We start from the raw sequence: 12,940 nt of genomic DNA, 5'->3' as shown, positions 1-12,940 counted from the left end.
TGCAGTCTGCACTGATGAGACGTAAACCAACGTAATGAAAAGCCAAAAGGTAGGCCAGGGTAGGCCATGGGGTATGGAGAGATGAGATAGGCCTATTCATTTATTATTATAAAATTTACATGACGATTTGTAAGGATTCTACATGTGAATTGCGGATTTGAGAAATTCCTTTAATTAAGTGAAGGGCTAGCCTTTTTTTTATTTATTTGGTCGCTGACTCGTTCAACCGTCCGCCGCCGAATTTGATAGGATTTGTTATTATTTTTTCTGGTGCGAGCGTTATATCGATTAGGAAATACCTTCTGCAGGGACAGGTTTTCAATGGCCCAATCGCGATATGGGTTTCTATTCTAATGTATTCTTTCGTATATGTGAGCATCGCAACTTTTTTAAGCCATTTAAAAGCACCAAGAAAAGAACTTGTTGAAACTTGAAAGCCCTAGTTAGAAATCAAATCCTGATGTTTCGAAAATCAGAACGATATCACGATTGAGACACATGGCCAACCATGCACATGGCCAAGGTTTAGTTAATCGAAGAGCGGGAATCTTTTGTAAAATTTCTAGTCTTCATCAGCACCTATCGTAGAAATTTAGTTATTTCATTTTTTTGGCTATGGAGATAACCTTGTACTAGTGAATAATAGATGTTTCTTGTTGTTGTGGTGATGTTATTACAACATGACCAGGTTATAATGAGGATAGCAAATGCAAATGTGTTCCACTTTTTAACTTTGTGTTGCTACCGTCCGAAAAAGGTAAATTACCCCTAAAGGGTGCTGGTTGGTTTACTATTCGGACAGTCAAGTCACAAAGTTTAGTTAACTTACAAGTCCTTCGGTCCTTTTATACTTTGAGATCTGCATGTTAACACCCCCAAATTTCAATTGAACCTCATTGCACGGTGCATCTAGGAAATTATAATTTTTCCGTTTCCTTTTTTCTTTTTCTAAAAATCGAGATTCAATTCAATTAATACTCTCTTGCGCAAAAGGCCTGGAGATCGCGTGTTCTCGTCTCCTCACTCATTAGGAAAAGATTCAATTCCATTAACGGTTATTTCGTGGTATCTCTTGGCAGCTAGCTAGTGTTTTCCTATGCGGGTCCGTGAATGAAGGAACAAGAAAAAAAACGAAAGGTGTGAGAGTTTCGAAATCGTGAAAGTAAACGGTTTAACTGGCCACAAAATTTAAAAACATTTCTCTACTTTTCCTGCCCTATTCTGTGCAGTAGCAATAAGCAAGTCTTTTTGAAGGATTCGGAGCAAAATAGAACCTGCGTCGACTGCTGTCAAAATCTCTTTAGTCCCTGATCCCGTCCCATCACTTCTACCGACTGGTCGATTGAAGTTCCCTCCTACCACAGTAACAAGTTTTCAATCCTTTCTCGTTGATGCAAAATTGTTTACTCTTATTTTTGGCATGTTTTACCTGGAGAAGAAACGTCACGTAGACCACATGTGGCCTACGTGACTTCAACAAATTATTTCAAGGAAACATTTCCATAAATTAATTTGTAGTTGCCGATCAAGTCCCACACGCGCGCGCTCTCCATCAATTCCCTGTGAACCCAGCAACCTGATTTTTGTTTTATTCCTCTTACTTATAGGGTAAAATTTGAGATAAGAGCATCTATTTTCCTTCGACTTATAAAGGCAGTACACAGTTTTTGAAGAAGTATTCACTTTTATGGATGGGAATATGTAGCAATCTTTGACTTAATAAGTTCCCTTATGACTTCACTCCTATACCAGTTCACAACTAGCTTCTTAAACTTGTTTTGATTGTCTCATATATGAAACGAAGGCAGAACCTGCTGAACTACCACTCAGTCAATTCTTCGGCTTTGATCTTATTGTGAACTCCTCAAGAAAATTCTCAACCAGACTCGCTGTTTCAAAATTGGATGATGAACGGTTTGACGGAGCAGCCTTCATTCCTCATTTTCGTATCATTCTTAGCTATCAAGCTACACAATCAGCCAGTCAAGGGGCTGGAGAAAAGAATGACAACATTTCATTTGATTGATTGTTATTCACAACGACAGCAAGGACATAATCGTCAGGCTCGTTATTGGCTCGTGCTACCTCTCTCTCTCTCTCTCTCCCTCTCTCCGACGACTTGGAAAAGTAGGTCTTGCGATCGACTCAGTCGTTTTGGACATGGCACTTGGGTTCACTTCAACCGGCAGAAGATGCCATTATTGTTGCTCTCAAGCATTGAAAATTGTGGAGATCGAGCGTCATATTTCTTTCATCTCATTTATTACAAGTAGAGAGACATACATCGGCGGGGAGAGCCCACAAATTTAATTTTGCTAGAAGGTTGAATCGCTGTGTAGGATAGGTATGCTACACAACAAGTTTGCAAGGATGAAATCTGGCCACGATGGCGATTTTTACCACCATCGAAGCGAAATGGGAGAAACATTCACTGATAAATCAAGAAATAATAGTTGCTTTTTTTTTTCGTGCAACTTTCAATTCTATTAAAAACACACTTTAAAAGGGACCAGCGACACAATATATTAGTTAAGTGGAAATCTTTGGTTGAGCTCGTTTTGGCAATCAGTGTACAACTCGTTATTTTCTGATTTCTGAATCCCCAGCAGACTGGGAAAACTAACGAATCTACTGTCATTTAAATTTAGCTCGTTTCAAATATAGGAGAGCAGTTCTGCGTGTTGTTGCTGTTTTTTCATTTGATCTTTTTTTTGCGCAATCAAAATCTGTTGACTTTCGAAACACGGAAACCTGAACGAGAAGGGGACGAAAAAACAAGTGGACAAAAACAAAGCCATATACGTCAGGGAGTTAGTGTACGTGTCATCGTTTCTGTCTCGTTGTTGGATCGATGAGACAATTGTGCTGATCAGGTAACGTTTTTCTCGTCATCAACCTGTTGTAGGTATTCGTTGATTCGCCTGGAAGGCTCCGACTTTCGAAGGATTGGGATAACATCTGCATGAAATCCACAGTGTATCTTGTTAGTCATTGAAGTCTCTTTTGTTGTATAAATCATTGCAGAGTGTACACAGTCATTAAAAATAGGCCAATGAGTAGTAGTAGTATTAGCGTATGTTTCACCTTGTAGGTAGATTTCGTCTAGGATGGCATCGGGCGATTTTCGGTCCCAACCTTCGCGTTTCCAGGCGTCCTCGTTCTTGACGCAGAGCCGCAGGAACTTGAGCCAATTGAGACGGACGTCGGAGCTCTTGGCTGGAACGACGTCGGCCTTTTTCAGTATTCTGGCTAGGATTTCCTCGACAGAGGCTTCCGGGTGGCCCAAATTGAGCAATCGCCTTTTCCCGAGGAGGACCTGTAGGACGAGAATCAATCGACGTCGGAAATTCTCGGTGGCAGGAGATGCGGGCGACAGAATATCAGTCAGAGTCATTCGGTTGAAAACGGCCGTAGGGCTTGGCGAAGCCAAATCCAGCGGTTCATTCTGACTTCTATTGTTCTCGGTCAGGGTGAAAGGCGTTGGAAGAGAAATCTTCCGCTTGGTTGTCGCCGCCGCCGCCGCCGCAATGGCTGGCGAGTTGTTGTTGTTATTGGAGGTGGCAGGGATCGACGAGTTCAATCCGTTCATGGCGAGATTGAGCGGAGACGAGGGAGCCGAGTGATTGATCACTAACCGAGGACTATCCGGTGGCGAATCGCAGTCGTCGGTCGACTGTTTTCGGCTTCGCTTGTTGTTGCATAATTCCAGCGGATGCTCTTGAAGGGGAGGCGGCGATTCAATTTCTCTTTTCGGGATGGTCGGCTGCTGTGGCTGGGCCGTTTGGCTCTGAGGTCGCAGGCTGATGAGCGGCGGCGGAGGTGGCAATTGACTCGTCGATGACTTTTTGAATGGCTGGTTCTGTGACGTTGGTTGATTTGCGACCAGCTGGACAGATTTCCCCACCAACACCGGTTGCTGCGCAGTTTTTGCTGTTATTTGTTGCGGTAATGGACGTTGTGCCGCTGCGGTGGAAATAACCGGTTTGACTTGTGCTGGCATCAGTTTGACCGTCATGGGTGGCAACATGAGTTCGGGCTTGCGAGATGCCGCCGGTGGATTGTTGATCACCACGATCCATCCGCTGGTCAAGTGAAGGTACTTGCGCGGTTTGCTCTGCAGCTGGAGATAGTGACGCGCCTGGGACGCTTCCAACAGTTTGATGTAGACGAAGGCCTGGCTGTCGTGCAGCGGACTGTCGAGCCAGAAAGCCGTGGCAACCAGCGGACGCGGACCTCGCGGTGGATTGTTGAACCAAATCTGAACGGGGAACGGACGCTTGGCCGGCACAGGTTGGAAACTGTCCAAGTGGTCGGCCGAGAGCGAACGCTTCAAGATGGGCTTGATGCGGGCTGCTGCTGGTTTGACGATGTCACTGCCGCTATTTTGACGGGCCACAGCGTCGGCCGCCGCCCGTTTGCCAATTCCATTTGTTTGTTGCTGGCTGCTGACTAGAACGGAGCCCGAGGAAGATGTTGTTGTTGTCGTCGCGATGGCTGCCGAACTCATCCGGCTGCATTCGGGCGCGGTCGACTTTTGAGCAGTGCCGGCCACGGGGTGATGAGTGAAGCGACACATGGCGTTGGCCAGCAAGACTGACGCGCCAGAAGTGGGCTGCGGCGATTGCTGCTGCTGGGGAGGGACGAAGAAGACTGGCCGCCTGTGCACCACAGTGAATTTGGTAGGGCCCGATGGGAAATTGCCAAGTTCGCTGCGGATCCGCGACTGGGCCGTCGTCATTTTGGCCGTAACGGCCGTTACGGTGCGCTGTTCCATGTCTGAAGTGTAGAAAGAGATAGAGAGAGAGGAAAAGCGCAAACACAAAACGAATCAGTCAACTGTCATCCATCTCTTTTGATTTCTTATCTCAACTGCCTCGATCGTTTCTTATCTCTCGACTATGTAATAGATAACAAAAGTCACACAACTTATTTGACGGCTATGGATATTTTGGATGCTGTAATGCATCAATTAATTGTTAAACATCGAGTATTCACACCAAATTTTTGGGTGAATTGAATTTGAGATGGGCGTGCGACGAAGGGAAACGGTAGTAGGAAAATGAAGCCAAGAAATATCGTACCTGTTTTATGTGTTGGACTGCAGTGGCTGGTGATGAGGCATGAAGAGAGTGTGTCTACGTGGAATGAGCTCGACTTCTCGTTGGCTTCTGGAGAAACAAGATAATAACACCTGAATTTCACTGTCTCTGCATTAGCTCTTATCGTTTTGTTATCTTGGCTGGTCGACCCAATGACAGCCTGCGTCGTACGTTTGTTAGCTGATACAGCAGTCGATATGGGAAATCCAACCCCGGGAGAAAGAAACCAAAGACAAACTTTTGATTTTCATTTTAGAATAAAACATTTCTTCTTCTCCTTAAAAATGGGAAGGGTTAGTAGTGAGCAACCTGCTCGCCTTGTCTCCGTTGTATTTTCTCTTATATATACGATCTGGGTCATCGTGAATGCCGTTGCACGCTGTGTATACCTCTGGTTAGTACCATCAGTCGAAGGGGTTTTCTCTGAATGGTTCACCATGGTGACCACCTGCGATACGCTGCAGCTCGCCGAGTGGGTTCCGTGCGAGAATCCAGTTCTTTTTGAACGTTTCATTTCAAAATCAAAATGCTGCTGTTGTTGGCCAACCGACGGTTGTAACATCTCCCAAGGCTAAACGTTGTGCACTTGACGACAAACTATTTGGGCGTACCGAATTTCCCAAATACTTGAGATGCGCCGAATATACATTATTTCGCATTCTTAAATAATAGAATTTGGGATCTTGCCATTTCATTCCGACAGATTACTAAATCTACCCGACAGTTGAATGATGTTGGTTCGACTTTTTGGACAAAGAGAATTTATAAAAACAAATTCCATACCAGCCATTCCAGTTGATATAAAATGTAATATATTATAAAGGGATCCATCCCGTTCGAGCAGTGTAATGTGGGGTAGTGTCCACCTGTTTTTCTGGCTATTTTATTTTTTGGGCTTCCCTTATATGCCGTTGAATACCTGTTATACTTTTCTGTACCATTTAGATGCGGCTGTAGCCCTGTGGGCAACAGTAACAGTGCATCTCCTACGGGACCCAAACCATCACGCTCGGCTCTCCCCCCATTTGAGTGTAGTACCTATTCCTTCCCTCCAATTAGAAACGACGAAAAGATTGAGTCTGCGTGATCACAGCTCTTCTTCTCAAAAGATTGACAAGTTCACAGATTGAGGAGTGCAACTAACATCGCCTGCCCCGTTAGAGCGCCGTTGCCATTGGCAGTTGTTGACCATCAAGTTCCTAGAAAACAGGTCGAATTTCGGATTTCTTTGTTGTCCAGGGTTCGGGATTGACATTCAAATGTCTTCTCAACATGTTTTCATTTTCTACAAGAAAATGCAGCGCCGTTGTCAAAATAATATCCACCTTTAATATTCCGGACCACAGGGAAATAGTAACACATCCAATCATTCAAAGTTGGGTAAGCTTTTCGTAGAACAAAACTCCCATATTCGAAATAACATCAGCCCATCTGCGGAACTGCTCTAACAACACGAAAGGCACGAATCTGTCACTTTTTTTGTGTGCGCGCTAGGCTCTGCTATGATGAATGGTGTGTAATACAATCAATCAATATAACGCCTACCTTAATTGCTGATGGTCGGAAATCCAGACAGAGTTACTGGCGGTGGGATTAACTCGCAAGAGATATCAAACATGTTCTGCACGAAAGAAAAAAACGCTCGTACGTCTTATACTCTACTACTGCTAGATAGTCGTCCGTTCGTTTGTTTTGGGGGGGTTCTGGTTTTTTTTTCCCTAGAAACCTGATTATTGCACAGACACGGACTCCCGTGCGCGCCTGGATAGCACTTGAAACATTTCTTTCACTTCTCAACGTGGATGTTGTATATATGGCGGTCATAAGGAGAGCCCGTCCAGGACCGGTTTATTCCTCGCTTCGGCCCTTTTTTTTTTTTTTTTTATTTGAAATGTTACTCATTCAGTGCCCAACCTTTACGTGTTTACCTTTAGTTAATTGTTTGTTGTTTTTTTTCGCTTAGATCAAATGATTTTCTCTTTTTTGCCTATGACGAGACAAATTACTGGCACCTGTTTTTTTGTATGTACCCTTGAATTTGTCAGTGGCAAGTTTTTTGTTGCGCGCGGTGCTGGAAATTACAGGATTATTTTATACCAAAGTGAATGGCATGGAGCCGTTTTGGGGTTTGCTTTCGGCTTATTAGAGCTGAATTATGGCACTATTGGCACGCGTCACCTATTAGAACTAAAAAAAAGAGCATAGCACTGTGAACTGGTTGGGCAAATATTTTTCATCATTCTATCCCTTTTGGAATTATGATTTTCTCCTGAAAGACCAGTCCTGCGCTTCGGTCGGAATCTTGACAGCCAATAAATTACTAACCGTTTCCTAGAAACACTTTGAACTTTTGAGAAACGTTTTCTTGAATCTTTCCACAATGTATATTAGGTAATAAAATGTTCTTTTTTTTTCTATAGAATTTTGATTTTTTTCCCCCGTCCTGGCACTTTGGCGAGACAAATCACATGCATTAGAGATGCAAATCAACTTCGATAACCGGGCATTCTCGGCAGCAGTCAAATAAATATATATCTGGGCGATAACGAGATTCATGCCGTGTTGTCGTGCCGACGAAAATATTGATTGTAGCAGCTAGGCGGAGACTTGAGCTTCGTGCTGATTTCAGACAGAGATATAGCGCGCCATAGCCAAATGCATATGTAATTTCCCCTCCAAAATAGCGTCATGAATTCATGATGGTGGCCATATAATGCGCCACCGGCATCGAAAGCTCCTTCTTTCGCAGAAGAGTTCTTGTGTTATTGCGGCTGGAATGATCGAAATAGACGGCAATTAGGTTTTCCTCGGAAAAAGAACGGACAAGAGCGAAAAGATCGCGCGCAATAGCGGCCAGACGTGGCCAACTCACTTTCATCTCGCGGCTGTCTGATTCCGTATCCCGAACGAGAAGCGACGGACGGACAACATTTGAATAATTTGGCAGCTTATACTAATGACAGAAAACGGTTTATAGCGTTATGTATTAGCGCTGGGCAAAGTCTCCATTTTTATTGTTCTAGCCACTTGTTGTCCCTTTCGCTCTTCTTTCGTGATAAACTTATTATTTACAGATGTAATCAAATACGAAGTTTCAGAAAGACAGATACTGATGACCTGAAAAGATTGTCAATAAGATAGCATCCATCTTCTGGCACATTGAGTGAAGTTGAAGGACTATGACACACGATTCAATGTTTCAAAGTCCAAGACACAATTTTTCATTTGAATTTGTGGCCGAATTTGTTTTCATTCCAAGTTGAGGAAAGTTGGTGAGTTCCCGAAAAGAAGAAAGAAAAACAAACAAAACAAAAACGGGTTGCTCTGATTGGAATGCCCAATAAATGTATGTAAAATAGTCCACCAATAATGGGAAAAGTGTCAGAATCTGCTCCCGAGCCCGGTTTACATCGGCGGGTTGCCAACTGATGGAGTTATTCAAATTGCTATGACAATGATCAATCAGCGAATATCTTTCACTTCTCGTCTATAGGATCGAGTCTTGTCAAGGCTTTATGCAAAGGGTGTACAATAAATTATGCGTACCCCCGAATGAGTTTCAATTGCTCCTAAACTTTTAAAATGGTAATGACCACCTTTATATTATTGCCATATATATCTTGATAAATGCAGCAGGTTTAATGGTTATTGTGAGAAAATTGCAGGTGTGCTCAGTACGATAGTAGTACGAGTTTAAGTAGCGGTTTTTCCCCGAGTTTTTGTCGCGCAACTGCTGACCCGTTCCACGTAAAAGACCCTATTTAAAAGAATCAGCTGTCAAGCAAGTTTCAAAAAGTTGCTGCCCGACATTATCTTGAATTTATAATTGCTCTTCATCTTGGCTCATATAATTCATCAGCCGTTTGGGAAAAATTCACGCATAAGATTATAGGCCATTGCAAATAGGACTATCTACGAATATGGAATGAATATTGCTCCGTCTTAAAGATTTCCTACCAAAGTGAATCTTTGAAAACCAACCAGTCGGCCAATTTAGTAGAATTTTCAACAGACACGATCATATATTAGGTTAGTCATCTGCGATTACAGTGTGGTCATTTGCATGGCGTTATGCAAGGTTTCGTGTTCATGCAACAACTCCTTCATTTATCGTATTCTTTCGATCGAGAATGACACCATATTATTTTCTTTTTAAATAAAAAAAAAACTCGTTTTTCTAATTTGGTTTTCTTCATGCACATGTAAGTTTTCCGTGTGCTTTTTGTTGCTGGTACTTGTTACCAACCTCCTTAACTAGAATTTGAGGTAAGCTACAAGCTGTCCGATCACTTTGTCTGCAAAAATTTATGGCAAAAATGGAGGTTAATCAAACCCTCCCAAATAGTCTTGCAGTCTATATATATTAAGCTTAACTACATCAGTATAATTTTGAACCACTTTCAAAAAGGAAACTTAATCTCAAAAGTAACCTAGTTGTTTGTTGATTTGATATTTTGGACATGACTGTTATTGGTTGCGGTTGCGTGGTCTTTTGTTATAGCTATATATCCTTCGTGGAACCAGCAGAGGAACTACGTACAAACTTGTCCTTGTAACGCCATCAGCATTGACATGTCTCCCTAATTTTCTTGATTTAATTTCATTTATAAATTTTTTTCTTTCGCGATCTGAATACCAGCTCAGATCAAGGCGATGAAAGATGGACAAAGATGAAAGCGAAAGGCCCTCCTGCTGCTGTGCTGGGCCAATCGAGGATCTGGCGTAACAACACCCATCTTGTCAAGTGTATCCAGTTTGATTATAATAACAACAAAAAACGAAAGCCTTAAACATATACGCCGTATATAAGGCTTGAAGAAAAAAGAAAACTTGTTGGACACTTCCCAATAGTTTGGCTGGTTTAGGTTTATGAAGAAGCGAACCCATCGAACCAGCAGGAACGATCAAGTGACCAAATGAGACGAAGATTTGTATAAGGCAGGACAGAGCAAAGTACCGAACACGTCCGCTGGACGGTTGGTTGGATGTGTCCGTGTCGAACGACACGCACCCAACCGTAGCGCCTATATGTTGTTAATAAACCCGTCGGAATCTGCATGAGGTAACCAGTGGATTCCACCTACCGCTCACTCGATAGCAATCTTTGACTTGGATGACGAACAACGACGAACAACTGGATGAGGGAGCGTGCTACACATCACGTACGCCAGTTGGGCCACGAGCCCAGAAGGATGGAAACTCATGGCATTGTGAATAAGGTCTAATATTTCTCTTCTTATAAACAATAGTCTGAAAATCTATTCAAAATTCAGGGCGACCTCGAACCCCCCGACAGGAAGAATGACTACGTGCCGCCGCGATGTGAATGCCAGCACACTTTCAAAGTAGCCCAATAGTTATAACCGATGAAGCACAAGGATCCGCGAGAGATTGAATACGCGAGCGTAGCCCATCATCCAAAATCAGCTAACCGTCCTAATAACACGGGTGGGGTCTTGTTTTTGTCCGAAAGATTCCCCCCTGTGGCCGCGGCCAAAACAGAGTTATTAATCAACATGGCTTTCCGTTTCGGAGATCCCTGTGAGACTGCAAACCTGTTATTAATATACGAATCTGATCTGACTCTAGCAATCTTCCACTTTTCTTTTGAAGATTTTGACGTCGAAAGTATGCCATCGCTATAAGAAGCTGCTGTGCTAGTGGCCCCAGTAGCCCCTATATGGAAGCACACGGGGAAAACAAAACAAGAGACTTTCAAATGAAGTGATCCGAAAAAGAAAAAAAACTAAAGCGTGAAATAATTAAGTGGCCAGTGTTCAGACGCAAACACGCGATGTGCTTTTTTAATTTTATGGAAGATTTTTTTGTATATATCCATTTTTTTGTTGGCTAATCTCGGACTGGACATAATAAATGACGTGGGCCAGAATTATGCTAACTGACCATGACGTTTGGTCCCTACTAATCACCTATTTAAGGTAGCAATCGTTGTTTTTAAAAAATTGCCTTTCCAAAGAGAAAGTCAATCAACAGAGTTTCCGCTCGTTAAAGGGACAACACATTTCGCCGAATAGAAAGATAGACAGGAAAGATAATGCGTGATTCGATTTGACAAGCATATGCAGGAAGTAGCTACGGTAAACAAAAACATTCCAAGAACGGCTGGGACAGAACAGCAGCATCTAGTTGGTAACAAGACGTACGCCGTGTAAAACTACAAAAAACATCGAGAAGGCATTTTGTTGCGTGTCACAATTTTTTCTTTGACTTCTGACGTGTTGGACAGAATTTTTGAATTTCGAGGAGAAAGTCGTTTTTTAACTCGACAAGATAGTTGTCAATATCTAAACATGGTTCAGCGCTGAAATAAGTAATATATGGTAGGCACGTTACCCTTTTCTGTACCCTTTTCCAGGCAGAAAGCCAAACCAAAAGAACACGCTGTACACTCGAAAGTTGACATAGTAAGTCTGTGACGACGGCAAAACATGCCTGCACGCTGCACCTATCCGACATTTTAGCCCATGGCTCTCAGTTTCGGTGTCAAACGGTACAGCGAGTACAGCCTGGACTTTGATATTTTGACCAGACAGCATTGGGATAAGAATATTTCAGTCATCATAAATACGTGCGTATAGAGAACGTGCTAGAGAGATTTTTGCAACTGACTTGATTTTCCCTTCTTGAACCAAAACAAGAAAAGTTCTTACATTTATTTTTTTACGAAAATTTCTTGGCAAGCTCTTACCTGGTATGGTGCAGATCGTTTTCCGGTAGCCGTTCACCGTTAATTACGTTATACTGGTTTCATGTTTTTTCTCTCTCAGCGTTTTTCCAGCTCAAGAACCTGTAAGACTGTATAGGCGCTTTCACAATTTCGAGATGAAAGATAAGGAGAAAGAAAATGAAATAGACACGGTAAGTTTTAATAGCCCGGAGTGTAACATTTAGGAAATCTTTCGAGGCGACAGATTTTATCTATTTTTCATTCATCACCGGTAACTTTTCAAATGTTGGGCGGATATAGGCCTACCCGGTGAGCTCACGATTATGTAAGCGAGAGAACGACAAAACGTGAGCGACACTCGTCGTATACAGTGCGTGGGCATTATAGCTACGACTTATCTTGCCCTATCTTTCCCTACATCTTTCGTCAGCCATGCTTGTCTTTATCTAGGCTGAGCTTTGATCTGAGAGGGATGTGGGGTATGAAACGCTATGATGCATGTTGTCTGTGACTATAGACTATACTTGCTCCCAAGACTTCTCTCAAACGTCTATGTAAAATGGATGCTAGCTAGACTTATAATAAACAACTTGAGAGAAGGAAACTTCTCTTCAGATAGCGCCAATTTTTAAGAGATATTTGCTGCGTCGTAGAAAGTCAAACCAGATATCATATCGATGCTGAAAACACAAAATTTAATGCATTTGCGTCACTTCAGGTGTGATAATCTGCTAATCAGATGGCCTGAAGTTTTATGGGATCTTATCGACTGTCTTTGCTTACTGATTAACCAAATCCTGGACGGTGTGTGGACACAACAAAAATCTAAAAACAACCGAAAAGTAAACGCGCCAGATTATGGATTTTATGTAACCTGTTGCCTCATCATCGTTAGAAATTCATGATGAATTTTAAGTAATGAACATGAAATTTCTGAGAACCCATTAGTAAATTCAAAACGTGAAAAACTGTCAAAATCATATTCGTATAGTAGACTATGCACCTTATTATTACAAGAACTAACCATCACAAGAACATGGATTATCTAAAGATTACTTCTCAACGTCTGTCTGCAGGATGCAGGCGATGCAGGTTAGGTAGATGCGGGATTGTAAAGGTCTTTTGATACCTTGTGCATACAGCCTCAAAACAG

At 42.5% G+C, this 12,940-nt stretch overlaps 1 protein-coding gene across 6 annotated transcripts; it reads right to left on the bottom strand.

The window, feature by feature from the left end:
* Positions 1-1,935: 1,935 nt before the first annotated feature.
* On the bottom strand, positions 1,936-12,113 carry LOC124352546 (formin-like protein 20). 6 transcript variants are annotated; one of them, XM_046802078.1, is made up of 4 exons: positions 6,645-7,331; positions 5,082-5,168; positions 3,085-4,776; positions 1,937-3,000 (listed from the first exon to the last, which is right to left on the bottom strand). In XM_046802078.1, exons 3-4 carry the CDS (start codon positions 4,772-4,774, stop codon positions 2,870-2,872), a joined length of 1,821 nt encoding a protein of 606 aa, XP_046658034.1. In that variant the 5' UTR covers positions 4,775-4,776; positions 5,082-5,168; positions 6,645-7,331; the 3' UTR covers positions 1,937-2,869. The 6 variants fall into 6 exon arrangements, with proteins under 6 accessions (XP_046658031.1, XP_046658033.1, XP_046658030.1 ...); XM_046802080.1 differs by having other exon boundaries at positions 1,948-2,958; positions 6,645-7,276; XM_046802075.1 differs by lacking the exon at positions 6,645-7,331 and adding an exon at positions 11,809-12,113 and having other exon boundaries at positions 1,936-4,776.
* Positions 12,114-12,940: the final 827 nt, after the last annotated feature.

Source organism: Daphnia pulicaria, chromosome 8 (assembly GCF_021234035.1).
Source record: "Daphnia pulicaria isolate SC F1-1A chromosome 8, SC_F0-13Bv2, whole genome shotgun sequence".
NCBI classification, from domain to species: domain Eukaryota; kingdom Metazoa; phylum Arthropoda; class Branchiopoda; order Diplostraca; family Daphniidae; genus Daphnia; species Daphnia pulicaria.
Note: the sequence above shows the minus strand (reverse complement) of the source record. Positions and strands in the feature narration are given on the sequence as shown.